The sequence below is a fragment of the Ambystoma mexicanum genome, chromosome 1p (genome assembly GCF_040938575.1).
Source record: "Ambystoma mexicanum isolate Mex_15411 chromosome 1p, UKY_AmexF1_1, whole genome shotgun sequence".
NCBI lineage: Eukaryota > Metazoa > Chordata > Amphibia > Caudata > Ambystomatidae > Ambystoma > Ambystoma mexicanum.
Window position 1 is genome coordinate 220,993,157 of NC_090921.1, and position 20,098 is coordinate 221,013,254.

The 20,098-nt window shown below is 42.0% G+C and overlaps 1 protein-coding gene across 1 annotated transcript in view; it reads right to left on the minus strand.

The window, feature by feature from the left end:
* Positions 1–1,185: 1,185 nt before the first annotated feature.
* LOC138489854 (uncharacterized) overlaps positions 1,186–20,098 on the minus strand; it is a 211,110-nt gene continuing 192,197 nt past the window's right edge. The window contains exons 3-4 of the mRNA XM_069617401.1: positions 17,489–17,652; positions 1,186–2,587 (exon numbers count right to left, since the gene is read on the minus strand). Coding sequence (XP_069473502.1) covers positions 1,997–2,587; positions 17,489–17,652 — 755 coding nt within the window. The 3' untranslated portion in view covers positions 1,186–1,996. The remainder of the gene's footprint in view (positions 2,588–17,488; positions 17,653–20,098) is intronic.

Genomic DNA, 20,098 nt, shown 5'->3' on the forward strand with positions numbered 1-20,098 from the left:
GCCTTGCCCAGAGCTCGTAACCTTTGTTTTGTTTTCTAAGGCCCTTTTTTTCTGGAGAAAATCTATAATGCACCTCCCTAGCATACAATTCCTCTTCACTGTATCTGTGCTGAATAGTGATTTTCATGACTTATTTTCTTTTCCTTTTGCCTACTGTATTTGGGTACACTTAGTTTCCTGCACCACACAATTGGACTTATTTAAATGAGTTGAAGTGAGGAAAGGCTGAACAGGGCCCGCCACAATTTAATTGTGTGGCCTACAGATTGCAGACAGACTCCTCTAAACCAGTATACAAGGATTGAAACCCATGACCTGCAGGTTGTCCACAGATTGCTCAAGCAGCTGCAGGCAAACTAACATACCATAATAACTTATGAGATGTTAGACTTGTGACCTGAATATAACCGAAAGATCACTGCAAACGTTCCTTTTAATCACTGAGCTCTATTCTAGGCAGAGAGGCCTGTGATCTGAGGGATAAATATAGATATATTTAGCAGCTCCATTAACACATGGTTGGGTGGGTCTTTGAAACATGCTGCCTCTGCACTTTAGGCTCCATTTGGCATACTGTTTTATGACAGAACCTAGGAATATGGGTCTTTACTTGGCATATAATTACTAGACCTGATCTATGCAGCTATAATTGATATAAGATGGCAGTAAATGGCCATATGAGGCTGTAGAGGAATTTGCATGACTGAGCCCCAAGCCTATCTTTGTTTTACTGGGTCTACCCCTGTCACACCATGACCCCCTCCATGGCATATCAAGGCAGCACCCTAGTTACAATGTCGCTGGTATTTAAAAATGTTTAAAGTCTTCTTTAAATCGATTTGGTATTTTATGCAATGTTAGCCCATATATGTTTTCTTACACCTGTTAGTCACTTTGGGCGATGTAATTGGAGTTAAATGTACATGTGATGTTATTTCATGTGATGTCATCAGGATCAAAGGTCATATGACATCACTTCCTGTGTTGTCCTCGGATGTGTGATGCCACGGCCGCTACCCCTGGCATTTTGGTGAATTGACATCCCTGGCAGTTACCAAGGTCGTGGGGACAGCAGGGAGAGACTGGCTCAGCAGTGACACCTAGTGGGCAATCGAAGTGTAGCTGAGGCGTAGGGCAAAAGGCAGTCAGAAAGTGCAGCACAGGCAGACACAGTATTGCACGCACTGAGATCAAAAAATGTATTGAAATGCTAATGGAGGTCAGGTCATTATCCAAGTGCAGGAAGGAAGTGTACAGCATATGAAAACACAGAAGGCATAAAAAGAGATGATACATTTACTCGGGATGCCTATAAGTTCTAGATACCATTTATTCATGGACAGACATGCCTCATTGCTCTCTGGGAGTTTGCAGAGCTGGATACCGAGAATTTCAACTTCAGCCTGGGTTATGGTGCAATGCAGCCACGGGTAAGTGCTAAAAGAAGGACTTTGCATGAGAAGAAAGAAATGTAGGAATGCGCATGAATAAAGTCCCATTGCAGGGGTGCATCTTTGAGCTAAGCGCTTCTCAATCAGGACCCACGAGCAAGGTGGGAGAGCCAGGCTGCAGCACAGATCAGAACATCTGGTCTGACCCCCACTGCCATAGGACTGACCCAAGCGAGGAACAGGTAGGCTCAGAGTCTTTTCAACCGCAGGGTCCATCTTTGGAATGTGGACCTACACTTCTTGTTGGTTTAAACAAGTCCACTGATTAAACATATTCAAGGAAACCAAGGGTTAATCGTATGCCACAGCTAGAAAAGTGTACAGCAATCAAGCCCTCTTCTCCAGGGAACTAGCATCACCCTCCCCCACCATTCACCATTTAGCAAGGTAAAAGTAGTTGGCAAAAAGTATTCAACTTTTCCAAGGGTTCCTGGCACTGAATTCAGTGTGTGCAGCCTGGCTGAGGGTGCGTCCGCTGGTGGAGTGATCCTCTGCACAAGTTTATCCAATGACTAACGGATCCCTCGTATTAGCCATTGCATGCCTCACTCTCGACCACGTTGTTGGCCTGCCCTGGACTTGCCCCGGTTCCCTTTTCCCCGGCGTCCTTGTGCCCCTCCACGCTGGTAAGCACCTGGACCATTGAGACCTTTGGTGCGCTGTCCACGTGGCCGATGCTGGCGCTGGACGCCCTTCATGGAGTCTGGGCATTCAGCATCATAGATGGGGTCGCAGTCATACTCCAAGACCTTGGGGCGAGGCCTACGGGGACCTTTCTGCTCAGGCCCTCGCTGGCGTGGCACTGGCCGGCAGCTGGGGTCCAAATAGGGATCGCACAGACGGGCCCGCCCCTTGTACAGTGGGGAGCGCCTACATTGAGGGTCTTGAGGGTCGCACTGTGGCCGCCGGTGCTGACGTGGAGGACCCTTCTCAGCTCGGGGTGTGGCAACGGGGTGCGTGCATCCCTTGTCATAGCGGGGGTCGCAGGCGGAGTCAGCTTTGGTCTGGCCTTTGCTATCCGGTGTTGGAGGGACCATGGCAATCACGTTTTGATAGTATGGTGCATCCATGCCATAGGTCTGTTCAAGATGAAGCATGTGGAGGTAGGTCTGATGAATCCGATCGATCTCCAACACCTGCAGGGAAGATAAACAGACCAATATATCAGCAGCAGGACATCCAGACCGTCCACACCTTCCATAAGGCAACTGCATTATCAAGCTCCACATTATCCACTAAGAGCTACAAATCCATCACCATCAGTCAACCTCAAAGGAATGGAGGTTCCAGCTTTACTCCAAGACCTACAGTCAATAGGCAAAAGATAAGAACCTCTGTTTACACAGATCTTAATGGTTTAGGTCTCAAACCGCAGACATTCAAGGCTCATGTCAGAGGCAAAGGAGGTACCCCCCCCACTCCAAATGGTTGTATACTAATTGACCTTTTCACAAATGACCTCGGGTGAATTGACCTAATTTAGAAGGTTAATTAGGACATATATGCGGGCAAAGCCCCCCTCCCCCGCAGCCACCCACCCAATCCAAAACCCCCTGCATCCCCATCCAATCACCTTATATTATTTATAATCCAAAACCAACCCAATACATATATAAAATAACTAAAAAAAAATAAAGGTCAATTGTGCAGAAGGTCAATCAGGACCACTATAATTAGGTCAATTGTGCAAAAGGTCAATTGTAAACGGTCAATTTGGGTAATACCCTCCAAATCGCACTGATCTTACAGGAACTGGTCATAGACAGCAGACTCCTTACAGTTACAAAGAGTTTACAGGCTAGAGGCAGAAGATCTGTCACTCAGGACAGACAAATCTTACATGCTCACTTCTCAAACAGCGGACCCACCTTTCAGGCATTACAGATCTTACATGGCCCACAGGGTAAACATAGCGTACAGGTTACATGCATTAAACAGAAAGGGTATCCCTCAGGTGACACAAGTCATACTGCACCAGGTCTTAGAGAATTGGGTTGTCCCTCTGGTTAGACCAATCTAACAGGCACAAACACGACTGCCACCATTAGTTACACAGATCCCAGAAGTCTGGTCCTCAGACAGCAGGGCTCTTCCTCAGGTCACATGTACCTTATAGACACAGGGTCAGCTAGCAGAGGAGCAGTTCTGCTCTCTGCAGTATCAGCCTGTAAGATCTGTGTAGAAACTGACTGAGCCATGCTATCTGAGGCTGTAAGATCTGTGTAACCTCGATATGATATGATAGGTTATTTATAACGCGCTTAATACCGAGAGGTTTCCTGCTCGGTGTCGTCTTGCTTCCAAGGAAGGCACGTTTTCCCTGAGCTATCCTCCCTGATGATAGCCATACTCTCTGACAGTCTCAGGCCCTCGACAAAAGAGCTTTCTTTCAGGTTAAACAATTTGCACAGGTTCGGTAGACGTCCCTCATGGTACACAGATCTTGCAAACTCGAGGGTCAGGCAGCAAAGCTATCAGTCGGTGTTGAGCAAGGAACATTATCTGTTTAACTTTAATCCCCAGATAGTTTTATTTTTTGCGCCATAATTTGAACTATGGGCAGAAGTAAGTGAGTTTTAGCCTGAGTTTTTATGTGCTTCTCTGCAGTGGATTAAAAACCATCCTGCTGAGAACCTGCACTGCCGAATAAGGTGTTCTATGAGATTTTTGCTACCCTTTTCTTTTTTAAGTTTATAAGATTTATTATTTTGAAAATATACATAAAATAGTAAATATCAACAATCTCAGTGACAATTCATGAAAAAAGAAATATTATAAGAAAACATTGTGGATATAACTAATATAATTGATAATTATTGAATAATAAAGAGGGCAAGTCACTTGAGATTTCATTCTATCCATTTTGATATAATTAGACGAATAGCAAGAAGAATAAATAGATAAAAATTGATCAAGATGGGTCAAATTTCCCATCCTTAATTACTAAACTTCCCAATAAAATATTAGTTAAACTTAAGAGACTGGAAACTTTAAAAATCTGTTTAAGAGGTTTCCAGACTTGGTCCCAAAAGGCATTTATAGGTGCACAGTCAAAAAACATGTTGAAAGGTTCCAGGAACTGATTTACAGGACCAACAACAATCCTCATTAGATATTTTAGACAAAAAGAGTTTTTGAATAACATTTGCAGAGAAAGATTACTTAGCCCTTATTGACTTTCGCCAGGCCTTCGATTCAATCTCTAGAAGTGTCTTACGGCAAAAGTTAATTAATGCAAATTGTCCTCCAGCCCTTCCATATTTAGTACAGCAACTCCACAGTGAGACGACCATTAGGGTTAAACTCATTCGAGAGGAAAATCTATCAGAGGAAATTCCGACTAGAAGAGGGTGGAAACAAGGGTGCGCCCTGCCAGCACTACTATTTAATTTCTATATTCATGACATTTCTAAAGCATTTGAAAGTCAACATTTCTTTCCCCCGAAGATAGGGCCTATGAAGATTCCTCGATTATTGTTTGCTGACGATCTCATAGTTATTGATCAAACACCTGTAGGACTAAGGAGGCAGTTGAATGCTTTGGGTTTATATGCGGCAGACAATCAACTGTGTATAAATACCACTAAATTGAATATTTTAATACTGCCAAAATCAAAAAAGTAGCAAACGATTAAAGAAAAATGGTGTTTTGGAAAGGAGAAAGTGGAAATAGTTAGAGAGTACAAATATCTAGGAGTTAATATAAATTCCAGCTCAGGAGAATTACCATATGAGCTAGATGTACTGAATAAAATGAACTATTTAACATATCAAGCTAAAGTTCTAGCTAGAGTCCACTACAAATTCTCCTTAAAACATTTATTGATTTTCTATGTACAGACGGTTATCCCAGTTGGTAGGTATGGGGTTCAGTCTAAAAAAACAGCAAATCACCCGAAATGGGAATATTTAGAGGGTGAATTCTGGAAAACAGTTTTGGGGCTACCTAAACGTGTTCCAATCTTGGTTATTCATTATGAGCTCGGCCTCACATCACTCCAATCGGTAGTGGATTGGCAGACATTGGCCCTGTACAGAAAATGTTTGATGCCCGAACAGCATAAAGGCACCTTAATTCCAGTAATAGCTACAGCTACATTTGACAGTTACGGTACCAACTATTTTAGTATCTGGAAAGAGCATTGCACATTACTTTAAAATAAAATTGATATAGACGAGAACCTACTAATAGTGAACCCTGATGGTGCTAAACGAAAGTTATACGAATTTGAAGGAGTCTATCTGTAAGCACTCTGTCAAAGATACTGTAGTGAAAACTGGTTGTTTTCTTAAAGAGAGAAAACACACACCAAAATACTTATTTAAATTTCCAGACCCTGTATAGCGGAATGCTCTTCTACAAATCCGTTTCGATCTCTGGCCAACTAACTCTGTGCTGGCGCTACGATCAATAGACAAAGCGTAAAGCAACACATGTCGTTTCTGTAACAATGACCTAGCAAGTGAAACTTTGAAGCATTTGCTTACTCAATGCCCAGCCTTGATGCAACTAAGGAAAGAGAGCTTTCATAAGTTTTTCAGAGCTTTTAAATTATTATCAAGTGATGAAATGTGGATAAGATTTTTTAATGCAGAGCACATATCATTAAATTGCAACAATTAATTTTTAAACACTTTGAACATCTGAGAATACTATTTTACCTACTTCATTTTTAACTTGATCTTAGTTTTTAGAATGTGTTTTTAATTGCTCCTATCTTGTAAAAACTATGGTGCTATCTAATAATTTGTGAGTTTTTTACTATTTCAATATTTGGATTTCATAATAAGGTACCTTCTATGAAATTATGTTGTATTTGACAGCTGTTGATTCATTTTTCTTTCTGTTTTCTTTCTTTATATTTTTGAAAAGGTAAAATGATTTAACCAAACCAAAAAAAGTACAATTGATTTGAGAAAGATGCATGTTTAATTTTAGTCCAAATGTTTTATCATAGTTGATAATCAAATTGTAGGCCAGTCTTCTTCCCATTGCAGGTCCAAAGCCCACTTGGAGTTGATGGATCTTTCTCCTCTGAATATTGTGTACAAGTCAGGTGCCTTCACAATATCTGGAATTTCCATGAAACAAGGTCGTTTGGGATCAGGAGCAAGGACATTTAGATCATTACTATTTCTAGCATCAAGACAGGCATTGATATATTGATTCAGAGAGCATTTGGGAAGTGAGAATTCCTACTTGTAAGTATCTGATCAATACATTTGTGACCTTTACCAATCCATGATTACCGAAAGATGGGTTTATTATCTACGGTTATATTTTTGTTGCACCAAATAAAAGAAGAGAAAGTTTTCAAAGGCTTATTAGTTTGGTGAAATAAAATATTGTTTAAGTAGAGACTAGTTAGTGTTATAGTTTTAGAAAAGCCCAATCTGGATCCATTGAAAGGGTACAGAACATCTTGAACGTGAAAGGGTGAAACCAGTGATTTCTCAGCTACCAGGATGATTTGGAGTCTGTTCTGTAAGATACCATTCCGTGGCCAGTTTAAGAAAAAAGGCTTTTTGATCATTTCTAAACTTTGGGAATCCAACCCCGCCCCCACTGCATGAGAGCTTGAGATTATTCCAGGCAATTCCTTTCCTTTGTTTAGGGTCCCAAAGGAAATTGATAAGAAATTTCCTGTTGAGATTTTTTTTTTGAAGTGGCTTGGAGTGGGACATGGAGCATTTGCAAGTAATATAAGATGACTGGTGCGAGTATCATCTTAATGGCCTCTAGTCTGCCCCACCATATTAGGTATAATGAGGACCAGGTTGTAATTAATTCATTCAATTTTGATTGTAACTTTTAAAGATTTATTTTGATAATTTGGTCAAGTGTGGATGTAATTGAAATGGTGTGCAGTCAAAATATCGAATGAATAATGTCGAATGTCATAATATAGAAAACAATAATGTCGAGAAAAAAAAAGTTGCATTTTTTATTTTTTTATTTATATATATTTTTTTGGGTCCGGGAATAAAAAAAATGGTTAAAACAAAACATATTTTTAAAAAGGGGGTTGAGAGGAACCCCCCATTTCGAATAAAAAACGTAATAAAAAAAAATTCGACTTTTTTGTTTTTGACATTTTCTTTTCGAGATTATAACTTTTGACATTTTCACATTCGATTATATGACTATAAACCAATTAAAATACCTAGGTACTTGATAGAGATTGAATTCCAACTACAACCGAATTGGGCAAAGTCTTCTTGCAAACAATAAGCACTAAGCGGGAGCAGTTCATATTTGTCTTTATTCAGTTTATATCCTGAAAAGTATAATAATACGTTAATTGTATCCAATAAATGTGGAAGAGGAGCTGTCGGGTCTTTGAGAAGTATTAATATATCATCAGCATTAAGATGCAAGTTTAAAATTGGAGCTACCACATCCAATCCCAACAATATTCTTATTCCTGCAAATTAATTCCAATAGGGGTTCAAGAACAAGGACAAAAAGCATGGTCGTGAGGGGAGAGCCTTGTCTTGTAACTCTAAGTAGTGAGAAAAGTGCAGAGAAATGGACATTCATAAATATTGATGTTTTGAGTTCAGAATATAATTGCTTGACCAACTGAATACATTTATCTCCCATTTTAAGGCCCTGAAAAGGAAGTCCCATTCAACTCGATCAAAAGCTTTTTCCGCATCAAGTGCAATTGCTGTGAAGGAGCCTGATGAGTGTCATTGTTTATTAATAAAATGAACCAGGTTCATAACGAGTCTAGTCTTAGCTGAAATGTATCTTCCTTTGAAAAATCCCACCTGATCTAATTGAACTAATTTGGACATAAAAGATTCTATTCTATTCTATTGGCTAAAAGTTTTGCAAACATTTTGCAGTCCGAGTTTATCAAAGAGATGGGTCTATAGTTCTGAGGAAGCCTATCATATTTATTATGCTTGTGTAAAAGGACTAGAAAAGCCTCAGCAAAGGCACCCGATTTACCCATCGCAAAAAAAGATCTATTTAGTATTTCTAGTTTGGAGAGAGAGTTGGGAAAAATGCGAGAAGAAATTCATGGAAAATCTATCAGGTCCCGGAGCTTTGCCTTTTTTAAGATTCTTCATGGCTGTAGTAATTTCGCTTATATGGATTGGTGCATCTAAGGAGGTAAGATTAATGTCAACTGGGTGATTATTCTTTAGGCGATTGAAGTTATCAAAATTAATGTTGGAATGTACATTATCAGAGCTATATAGTTTACCATAGAATTTGGTGAAATATCAGCATCAGAAGTTACCTCATCACCTTGCTCATTTTTAATGGCAACAATTCTAGTTCTTTCTTTTTTGATTTTAAGATATGAGTCAAGGGTTGTGCCTACCTTATTAGATGATTGAAAAAGAAATTACGTGAAGTTTAAAAGGACACCAGATGCTGGTTCCGTAAAAATAATGTAATAGTATAGTGAAAGGTAAGACTTTGTCTATGGAGAGTGACAGAAGGCTAGGCATAGTATTGTTTCTCCAAGTTACGCAACTAGGCATAGCGGGCGTCTACACCTTTTCTTGATCCTGTCTTCTTTTTGGCAGTAAAAGAAATAATATGGCCATGTAAGGCCGCTTTATATACATCCCAGTTATTGGCAGGAGAGGTGTCATCATCTTTATTGATTTGTAAGAAAAAATTATGAAAGTCCAAGAAAGATTTTGAAAAGTTGGGGTCTTGGAGTAACAAATTATTGAATCTCCTATTATTAAGTTTTGAGGTACCTCCCAATTCAATATTGGTTATTACGGGGGTGTGATCCGAAATTGCTAAACATTTGATAGTGGAGTCAATTATTGAGGATGTCAACGTTTTAGCAACACAAATATAATCAACACGAGAAAAAGAATTATGGTGTAGGGAGTGAAAAGTAAAATCTATATCTGTAGGGTGTGCAAATCTCCATGAATCTAGAACGCCTGATTCTGAAAGACCGCTTGTAAATTGTGTTTGCTTTCTTACTTTTAAATTGACAAGGAGACCTTCTATCAAGGAAAGGGCCAATAATATTGTTGACATCACCACAGAGTATCAGATTGGGAAGGTCCGCTTATAGTATCATAATTTTCACGTCTAGCCAAAATTTGTAACCAGGGATAGTAGGTACGTATACATTAAGAATAGAGATAATCTGGGATCCAATTGTCAACTTAGCTGATAACCATCTACCCTTCATGGCAGCTTCTTTATGAAGAATTTGATATTGAGTGGCTTTTCTGATCAAGATTGCTACACCATTATGTTTGCCCTCTGACTATTACTTCACCTATACAAAACGTGTTTCGTTTCATGGATTCTTGTAGTGATAAATGAGTCTCCTGCAAGCATGCAATAGTAGGCTTGAATCTATTGACATGAGCTAAAACCTTTTGGGCCTCATTACGACCCTGGCGGAGAACCATGGTGCAATTTGCACCATGGTCCATGGCGCAGAGCTGCCAACTCCGCCATGGGGGTTGGCGGACTTACCGCCCCATTCCGACCTTGGCGGGGCGGTAAGTCCCCAATCCCCATTTACCCTTCCCCATTCCCATTTTTGCCCCATAGGGTATAATGGGAGTGGGGAAGGCGTTAATTACGCCACTGTAATTTACGGTGGCGTAATTAACGACAAGTCCCGTAGCGCCATGGATTTTTCCACCTGCAAAAAGCAGGCGTACAAATCACCATGGCGCTACGGGAACTCGTAGTCGGGCGGAGAGGTACGCCATGGGTTACGCCGGCGTAAACCCCTTTCCGCCAGGGTCGTAATGAGGGCCTTTGTCTCTTAATCGGGTTATTGAGGCACTTAATATTCCAGGTCATATATTTAAGAGCCATATTTTAAGCGTAAGTAACAGCATTAGTCACAATTGTGAACAAACCATTAAAACAACTTTCCATAATAAAAGCTTCACCATTAACTTGTAAGTGAAAATTAATAAGGCAGAGAAAAAAGAAAAACCAAAAAGCATGAAGGATAAAAAAGTAAAAATAAGTAAAAAGTGTTACTGCATCATCCGACCCCAGAGTGCAAAGCCAAACAAAGATTAGAGGACTATGATGACCAATCCTAGTTCACTCGACCAGCATGAAAAAAGGAGATGCACTCAAGAAAGACAAAAGCCAAGAGGTCAGATACACAATGTCAAGTGTAAAAAGGGTGTAAAGGTGCAGCCACAAGTGGGCAAGAAGGCACGCCAAAACAGGAGAGATTGCTCGCTCTAAAGGAATAGATGTTCTTGTGAGTTCCAGAAGAGAGATGGTTTAGAGTGACTGGTCTGAGAGACCGGACCCAAGGTGAAAGTCCGAAGAAGGAAAGTAACACATTATGTGTGGCTAGGAGTCCCAGTATCCATGGATTCCATTTTATGAAGCCTTATGAAGTTCTTTAAATTGTTAGGGTTTTGGAAAGGAGACGTTGTACCTTTAATCGTGACTCTGAAGGTACATGGGTGAATTAATCCATACCTTGCAATCTTTTTCTTAAGCGCAGGGCGATAAGAGAGTAATTCCTTCCTTCGTTGTGCTGTAATTTTAGACAGATCCTGCAAAATGAAAATCCTATGGCCATTGCACACCAGGTGGTCCATTGCTTTGGCCTTTTGCAATATTAACTGAAGTTGTGTATATTCAAGAAGCATAAATATTATAGTTCTAGGTGTATTTTTCTTGAAGGATCCACTTTCTTAGATCCAATTCTGTGTGCCCTTTTGGATATTAAAAACAATAGATGAGTGCAAATTGAGGATGCTGGGAAGAGTCTTTCATCTTCGCCTTCTATTCCATCCAGAAAGCCAAAGATGCAGAGATTATTTCTGCAATTTCTATTTTCTAAATCTTCGTTTTGTTTTTCTAGTGTAAGAATAGATCCTTCCATCTGAGCAACTCTATTGGCAATATCTCTGGTATTGCTTATTCTTCTTTCAACCTCCTCAATCCTGCTCTCAAGATTGGCCCAACACTTGTCCATCTGTTGAAGTTTAGCATTCATAGATTCCATAAATGGTTTCAGTGCTCTTATTTCCATCAGAATGGATTCCATATTAGGCTCCAATAGTGTGAGTCAATGCAGAAGATTATTTATTGGTAGAAGATTTAGATATGAGCTTTTTGTGAGGCCATATTGAAAGCCAATTCTGTTTAATGAATACAGGTTTTAAGTTACAGGCCCCCACAGATGTTAATTTGCTGTAACTAAGCCTATAAAGAGTGGATATTCATCAGCAAGTTTGAAAAAGAAAACAGGTGGCTTGAACTCATATAAAGTTTTCTAAACTGTCCATTTGCTCTCATAAAAGGTTCCAGTTTAATAGCTTTATGCCACTACAATATAAAAGGAAATGAGGCCTTTTGCAAGTGAGGATTTGTTATGGTTTCCTTGAATGGTGTAACTAAATATTTATCAGGTGAGAAACACTTTGTAGAATAAAGGCTTATGTTTTTTTTTCCTGGTGTTGTTAACAAAAGCCTTACCCCGTGGAAAAACACGAGTCCCAAGACACGTAGAAATGTCAGACTATCCGGTATCTCTGACAGGAATTGCGGTGCAATGCTTATGAAAGGCCGCTGCTCTCGGCCCTCCAACGTCTCCACAGTTGTTATCGGCAAGTCGGGAGGAACGGCTTACAGGACCTTCTTCATCCCAAATGGTGAGGCGAGCTGGTCTCGGCAGACAGAAACAGGTACGTTTATTGCTCTTTCGGAATAGAATAGTTATATCGGAGCGGCATCTCCACTTTATGCTGCCATTCTGCAGCGCGCTTGGCCACGCCCATGGTACTCTTTTCTGAATGGAGTTTGAATAGTTTAAAAAATGCTGCCTTCTGCGCCATTCCGCAGTTGCATATGCATTCTACATTCTAGCCAGGGATTGTTGGCTTAATGGCTTGTGCATTTAATGACCTTGGAGAAGCTAGTGTCTGCTGCCTTCCAAAATCAGAACCATGACCTGGAGCAAAGCATTTCTTTTTAGTTATGGTTAAATTCATCCTATAAGGAAATTCAGACCACAAAAGCGATACTTCCCCAGTGAGCCAAAGCAGTCACCTTTAATTCCAACTTCAAACCCTTTTATGGGAGTGGAATATTTGCATAGCAACATCTTTAGTTTGAGGAGGCCATGTTTTTGGTCTATCGGTGAAGCAGCTCTGATGTTGTGCATTTTGCCCCTCTCATTTCATAAATCTCATCTCATTGGATCTCTTCTGACTGAGCCTTCTATGATAAGTATAAAGTGGATGCTCGGTTAAAAATGTACAGGAGAGGGAGAGGGGTGGAGGGAGGGGAAGATGTGTTGTTGAGAAATGTTCACTAAATGCCAATAAAAATAAAGTTACAAAATAAATAAATGTATAGTCTGATGTATGGTAGGGAATTGCTTGTCAGAGCTATCATGGTAGTCAGGAAGGTGATATGATGCATATAGAAAAATACTGGTAGTTCAAATATAGATGACTGGATTAAAGCTATGGGTACTTTGGCCATGCATGTAAAATCCCAATTCAGCACAACAAACGCTGTATACAACTTCTCTAAAAAAAATAGTAGAGCATCATTATGGAACTGTATACATAGCATAATATTCATATGGTTGTGCTTGCTGAGAGTGCCTGAAAACTCAAGCCATTCTCTTAATGAGCCTTTGCTGTCCTTGCCATCTGCCCCTCACATCTCGCTTCCATCCTCACTTTCACACACTTTTTCTTTTTGCCCTCCAACCTTCCTTTCTTTCCCCTCACCCTTTATCAATGCAATTCTATTTATTGTCCTTAAAGAATATGCAATGTGACTTCATGGATTATGGCTCGTGGGTCCGGCTGGTGATGTAAATAAACAGCAACTGCTACTGTTTGTACTATGACTTGTTTCTAACTATGTCTTATTTGACCTTGTATCTTCTTTCACCTCAAATGTTTCTGCCATTTTATAGTTACCTCCCTGTCCCTGGCAAGGAACCAAGGACGAGCCGTTCTCCACTTGCTGCCCAGGAAGAGCCCCTACTAGGGTTGAGCAGACCAACTCCTGGGCTGACCTGCAGGTTCTATTAAGGTCAGGGCCGCTTTTTCTACATGATATCTGCCTTGGCTGCTGTGTGTAACTGCACAGAAGCCATGAGGTGAATGCCTGACGTTGTGGAGGTCTAGCCAGAACATTGTTTGTGGGGCATGTAAAGAGCCTGCCAGAGACCTGTGTGAGCTGAAGCATTGGATTCCTCACTAGATTGTATGTTTCTGACCTTTGAGATCTGACCAGGACATCCTTCCAGATGTATTTGCTGAAGATGCACCTTTCCCAGCCTCTGTCTGCACTACCTCACTGGCTAAGGTAAACGCTGAGACTCTTTGCTCAACATGTTCAATCTCGATTTGACCCATCAGGGATGGCCAGCTCTTGTGACCAGTGTCAGCTGAAGCGTTCGGAGCTCTAAAGTACGTATCCCTAAAGTACCAGCGCCATCTACCCGCATGTCCTGCTCTGGCCACTGGATCGATTCTTCTCCCTTCCAGAGGAATTTCCTGGTGCGCAGAAGATTTCACTGAATGCTCTTGCAAGCTATGAAACGCATGTCATCCTGAGCTCCTGCAGAACTACATAAAATTACTATAGTAAGGAGATGCACTGTGTGTACCCGGCACCCTTGCATTACACTTCTGCCTCTGGAGATGGTTTCACAGAGCTGGGGATTCATTGTGTTTCTTCCAAGCAGCTTTGACCAGTGTCACTCGCTGCACCCATCTAAGGATGTGGAGGCTGCCTGGGACATTGGTTGGATGGACTAGATCCTGCGTACCTGTTTTAAGTAAATGTGAATGTCTCTCTTGTGATACGGCCTTAACCCCTACCTCGGGTTCAGCTGGTTCACTCGTAGCCTGGACTAGTCATGGACGCCAGTCCTGCTGAAAATGACCACATTTATAGATGGTTTTGGATATGTGTTCCAGGTCTATAGACTTAGATTGACCAACAATGTTACAGTTGTCCCCCTGTCCCTCATTATAGCTACCCCCCCAACTGACTATCACGGTTCAAGGGTTATGTCTATTATTCTTCCCTTTCCCTTCATTTTGAGACTGGCTCTTGGTAGTGGTCATTTTACTTTTTGTGCCAGTAATACCGGTGACACCCAGCAACTCTAGAGGAGTTGCGTTAGCTTTCCACATGTGCTAAGGTTTGTGAGGCAGAGATTAGAAAATAGTTTTTTGACTTCCCTAAGTCTGCAAACCTCTAGATCAGAGGTCTGTGAATCTTTGTCCCACCAGCCATTTGGACTACAACTCCCATCAGCCTTAGTCAACAGTCAATGGTGAGGCATTCTGGGAGTCATAGCACAAAACATGTGAAAATCCATAGGTTGCAGACCCATGCTCTCTGTGGATAGCACATTGGGGGCTCTCAGCTTCAGATCACTAAGCCACCAGTTCGTGTGCCACTCCTGCTCCCTCAGTACAGCTTCTTACAGACTTCCTCAGAGGGAGTATTTATCAACTTGTGATCTGAAGAAGGTCACTTCAAGGTGAAGGAGGGGTGGGCAATGGAGGCCAGGTTATCCAGGGGCACAGGCAATGAAGCTGGTAGCGCCTACAAACACATGTGTACAGGCGCATTATAAATGACATATCATATCATATATAAAGGAAAAAGGGTACCTTCTTGGTGAGGCGTAATTGAAAGCAAGCATCTGAAGTCGGTGCATTAATGTAAGGGTCAAAGATCAGCTGAAAGTCAATGATAAAACCCACATATGTGTTATACAGATCTTAAAGGGCACGGCAGGGGAGCCACCTTCATGGGAAGGCGGATCTCACACTATCGGGCAGTAGACAACAGAGCTTACGTTACACAAAGTCAAAGCCCCCTTGCATTCGACGGAAAAATACCTATTTGTTGTTTCATGAAACATGGTACACATGCATGGCAGAAGCTGCGCGAACCATCTGCTAAGCGTTGATCATTCTGAACATTTGGCATACCGCAACAGTGGAAAACCTGAACACGCCGCCATAGATTTGATGGGAAAGTAGCTGAGATGCTCTTGCAAGACCTGCAAGATGCCCAGGTGCATACTAGTGCCTCTGTCCTTCATTATCTTCCTGCGGGATGTGCTTTGTGATGAAGCCTCTATTAGGAATGTGGGCCATGCAAGATGACTTTTCCCCTCGTTCTTGAGCAATAACATAGAGGCTTTGTTAGCCATGGATAAGTCTGTGCTGTCATGATCCAATTGGAGATGAATAAATATGGTCCCAGTCTACCCAACCACCAGTGGTGGCCCAAGACGAGATGAGGTTTGTATCTACATAGGATTGTGGCACAGGGGAAGAGCATTATGATTCCACACGGCATAGCAACGTCTCCAGAAATAGGAAATATGAGCAGAAACTAATGACAGGTTGAAATGGGTGACCAAACAAGACATGAAGGCTCAAAGAGTTCAAATGTGGGGCAATCTGAGGCATCTTCGATTGGATGTGGGAAAGGTGGTAGAAGGAAAAGAGATGTCAGGACAGCCGTAGATCAGAAAGGCTTGCCGCCCCAAAGCAGTGACTGCATGAGCTTGAGCTACGCTAACCTACGTTTAGATCTGAAAGTCCTAGAAGAACATGCTCTGCTGACCAGAACAAATTGGCAATAGAGTATTATTAAGGAGGGAGGTGGAGAAGATGAAATTTAGGGAGACTGTGTGATATATGTTTGACCTTTTGGCAATAATTCATTGCCTGTCCCTAAAATGGTTGTAGGTGCATAAAGAATAGTGTATTCTGGAAGGAGGAATTTTCCAAAGAAGTGAGGTTATTGATGGACTCAAGAGTTGGACTTTCCCAAGCAAGTAGCGAAGAAGGAATCATAAGAACAAATGGAATCGCTATAGGGCGCTCTACCAAACCTATGCAAATTTAAAGTTGCAGACACAGGCTGTTGCTGTTTTGAAAGCACACACACACAAAATGTTCATTATGATTTACGTTAATTATCCTTTGTGCACCAGCAAGAAAAGCTGTTTCACAGGCGAGAGCCAGTTATTCCCATTCTCAAGCAATCAAGACACTGTGAATGGGCTCTTTGAAGGCGCTAGAGTAACCTGGGAGTAGGCCCGTAAGGTATTTACAAGCAGCCATTTTGAGGACTTTTGAAAGGCAGCCATTTTACACTGAAAATCTGTTTCACATTTTGTCATACTTGAGATGTGGTCTATTCAATAAACTATCGGATGCGTGACTGAGAAACTTGAGGTCCAGTTCCAGCAGTTCTATGTCATATTTTCACTTTTTGGAGGTCACCTAACACAAAGGCAGATTTTTTTTTTTTGGCTGATTTTAGGCAGTCCGCTAAAAACAAAAATATCCCCTTGCCTTGCCCGTTACCCTCGCCCTCTCTGTCTGGATGACTTCTAAACTGGGCAGTTCCTCCCCCAAACCACCTTCCTCACCTGCTGCCACCTCCTTTCCCACCCCTGACATCCCGTTCCCAAAAACACACACACAAACAAGCAACACACACACACACACGCAGTCACACACAGGAACACTTATCTGTTCTCCTGTCAGCCCCTGCGCATACTCGTGAGAGTTTGATTTAGAAAGACTGCTCTGTGCGATCATGGACCGGTCTTTCTAAAATCGATCTTCTTTGAATTCTGCCGATCATTTGTATGATCTTAGGTAATTCACTCTCTCGTGGTGCCTTAGTTCCCTTATCTGCACAGCAATTGTGAGCACCTACAAACAGACATATCAGCAGTATTCAATATGCACTGTATTAAATGGCACATGGATAAGTGGGTAATATACTTGTTCCACCAGGATGGTGCGTCCCTTCGAAGGAGTGTGTTAGCGGAAGACATGATGAAATGTTTGCACTCTCCTGCTGATGTGCAAAAGAGTGGTGCCACGTTTTCACAATAAAGGACACTATAAGTGTGTTCAATTTCTAATTATATTAGATGTGAGAGTGAGGAGTCTTTGGAAAATGAAGAAAGCATGAACCTCGGGCCCCCTTCTCTCCATGTGTTCCACAGTGTAGGAACCGAGATGTGGAAGGCAACGTCAGAACTCACCCCCTCATAGTGCCCGATGCTGTCGTAGTACTGGTAGTAAGCTTGGAAATCCGGCATTGTGTGGTACCACTTGGCATTACGGCGGGCCCGGCTGTGTCCCTCTGGCACACTCAGGAAGCTGCTTGCTTCTATGGCAGGAATCTTCACCCCAACATCACCTTTGCCTGCAAGAAACAATGATAAATATGAATAGATGACACCTGCAAGTATAAAGTGGCACCCAATTTAATTACAGTCTACAGGCACTGATCTTTGCCAATTACTGGGATACCAAACAGCCATTGAAGCTAGATTGAAACACTGGCTATGATGCTTTAGGAGGTCTCTTAATATTTTAAGTTCTTCTTCCTAGGGTTTGGAGATTGGCAACCATTTCATCCATCCGTGGGCGGCAAAGACAAGGGAGACGACCAGGGTCCTTTTTCACTGAGTTCTGATGAGCACAGTGTGTTACTCCCTGAGCGGGCTCAATGAAGACGACTAGGGTCCTTTTTTTGGCCAAGTAGCGATGAGCACAGCGTGTTACTCCCTGAGCGGGCTCAATGAAGACGACTAGGGTCCTTTTTTTGGCCAAGTACCGATGAGCACAGAGTGTTACTCCCTGAGCGGGCTGAATGAAGACGACCAGGGTCCTTTTTTTGGCCAAGTACCGATGAGCACAGCGTGTTACTCCCTGAGCGGGCTGAATGAAGACGACCAGGGTCCTTTTTTTGGCCAAGTACCGATGAGCACAACGTGTTACTCCCTGAGCGGGCTGAATGAAGACGACCAGGGTCCTTTTTTTTGGCCAAGTAGCGATGAGCACAGCGTATGGAGTGGAATCAATGAAGTTCGGGCAAGCAAGCTGCTAGAGGCGTGTGTCACTGATAGGTAAAATAAAAACAATAAAGTAATGTGTCCAAGAAAATACACAAGGCAGATTCCTTTCTTGACATTCGACTGAGACAAGAACATTGGCGTGTCCAGGGAGTGGCCTGGTGTGGCTTGTGTTACCCCTGGAATCTGATAGGCCACCGAAGGTGCCACTCCATTAGCGTAAACTGTGATAATCATGTGTGTCTGCGCTCGTACTTCATGCCACCCCAGCATAAGCCAGTGCCCAACTTGGGCACCACAGTCAAGAGTCTGGACACGCAGGGGTGGGGCCAGCCTCAAAATTTTGGGGGGGCTAGGTGGCAGTTTTGAAAACTGTTAGTGAGATGAGACATTGACACCAAAAACACGAACGGAGGTAGAAGGGAAGGGAATCCCATAATTGACCACCCTCATGAAGGTCAACAACCTTTAGTACTTGACAATAAGAGCAAACAGGTATCTTGTTTGTTTTCCACATAGGTGACCATAGGATCAAAAAAGTGATTGTAAAAACAACTACCCTATTCCATTAAATTAACAGGCAGTTTCTAGAAAAGATAAATACTTTTTTATTGGGACGAGACAGGGCAATCATATAAATATGTGCACAGGCAATCAACAATGATAAAAATAAAGAAAAAACATCAGTGCAACAACATAGAAAAAGCGATAAACAGTTAGTCTAGGGTGTGGGGGGCAGAACAAGGTAACTGTTCTCCAAAGTTTGAGGTATTTTGTACTCAAAGTGTCTTAGTGCAGGTGCAAAATACGCAATAATTTTGGCAAAATGGTTAACTCAAACAAATAACATTCTATCATTCAACATTTTACACACACACCCTTCTCAACATACAATCATCCAACATGTTTCATTCCGTCAATCACACCAAAAAAGGAGGGGTGAAAACAGAGTCAGGGGAAATTCGCCAGGGAACTGTCGCATCAATGTCTACAGTTAGTGCACTGTGTAGTGTCTCAAGACGCTATTTTAGATAAAACACAAAGACCAATACATTTATTGGGTCTCTAATATTTCAGCTCTATCTACATAGAAGTATACAAAATGGCGTAAAATGAATGTGCCACTTTTAATATTACAATGTAATATGCATCCACAAAAAACAACCATTTAGTTGAATCCACTTGACACCATCCATAGGATGGTCCAGGAGGTCCAAAAAGCCAGATCACCTAATTCGCTCAGAGGGCAAGAAGGTACAAAGTATTGGGATCCTCACCGCGGGCTATTAATCCACCCGGACCGCATGTGGGAACCGATGGATTATTCGTTTGGATATGCACGGATTTCCACCATGCAGAATCCACCGTTTAAACAGGAGACCCTGAAGCCGGTGACTGTTTCTGTCCGCGAGCTTCTTACTGCCCATTCCCTCGTGCGCAGAGGTTTTTTCACGAAGAAAAGCTCAACGTGGTTTCTCCTCTCCTTGTTCGTTCGGTGCCGTCTATCCGATATGAGTGTATGTATGTGGAGAGGAGACATTGAACCTAGTATGCTACGGATTACCCCGACCCCCACGTCCTACCGCCCCCTCCCAAGCCCAGGAAGCTGAGTACATATTCTCTAACAAGTGGGGCCTGGAGCTAATGTAGTAGGGGCCACACGAAGAGCCTGCAGAAGGAAGGGCACTTGTTCTGCACTAGCCAAATGCACAGGAGTGACAGAGAGTAGTGAAGGAGGGTGAACCAATCAAGGTGGGGATGTCCCCTTGAGAAACGTTTTTAAATAATGGGTTA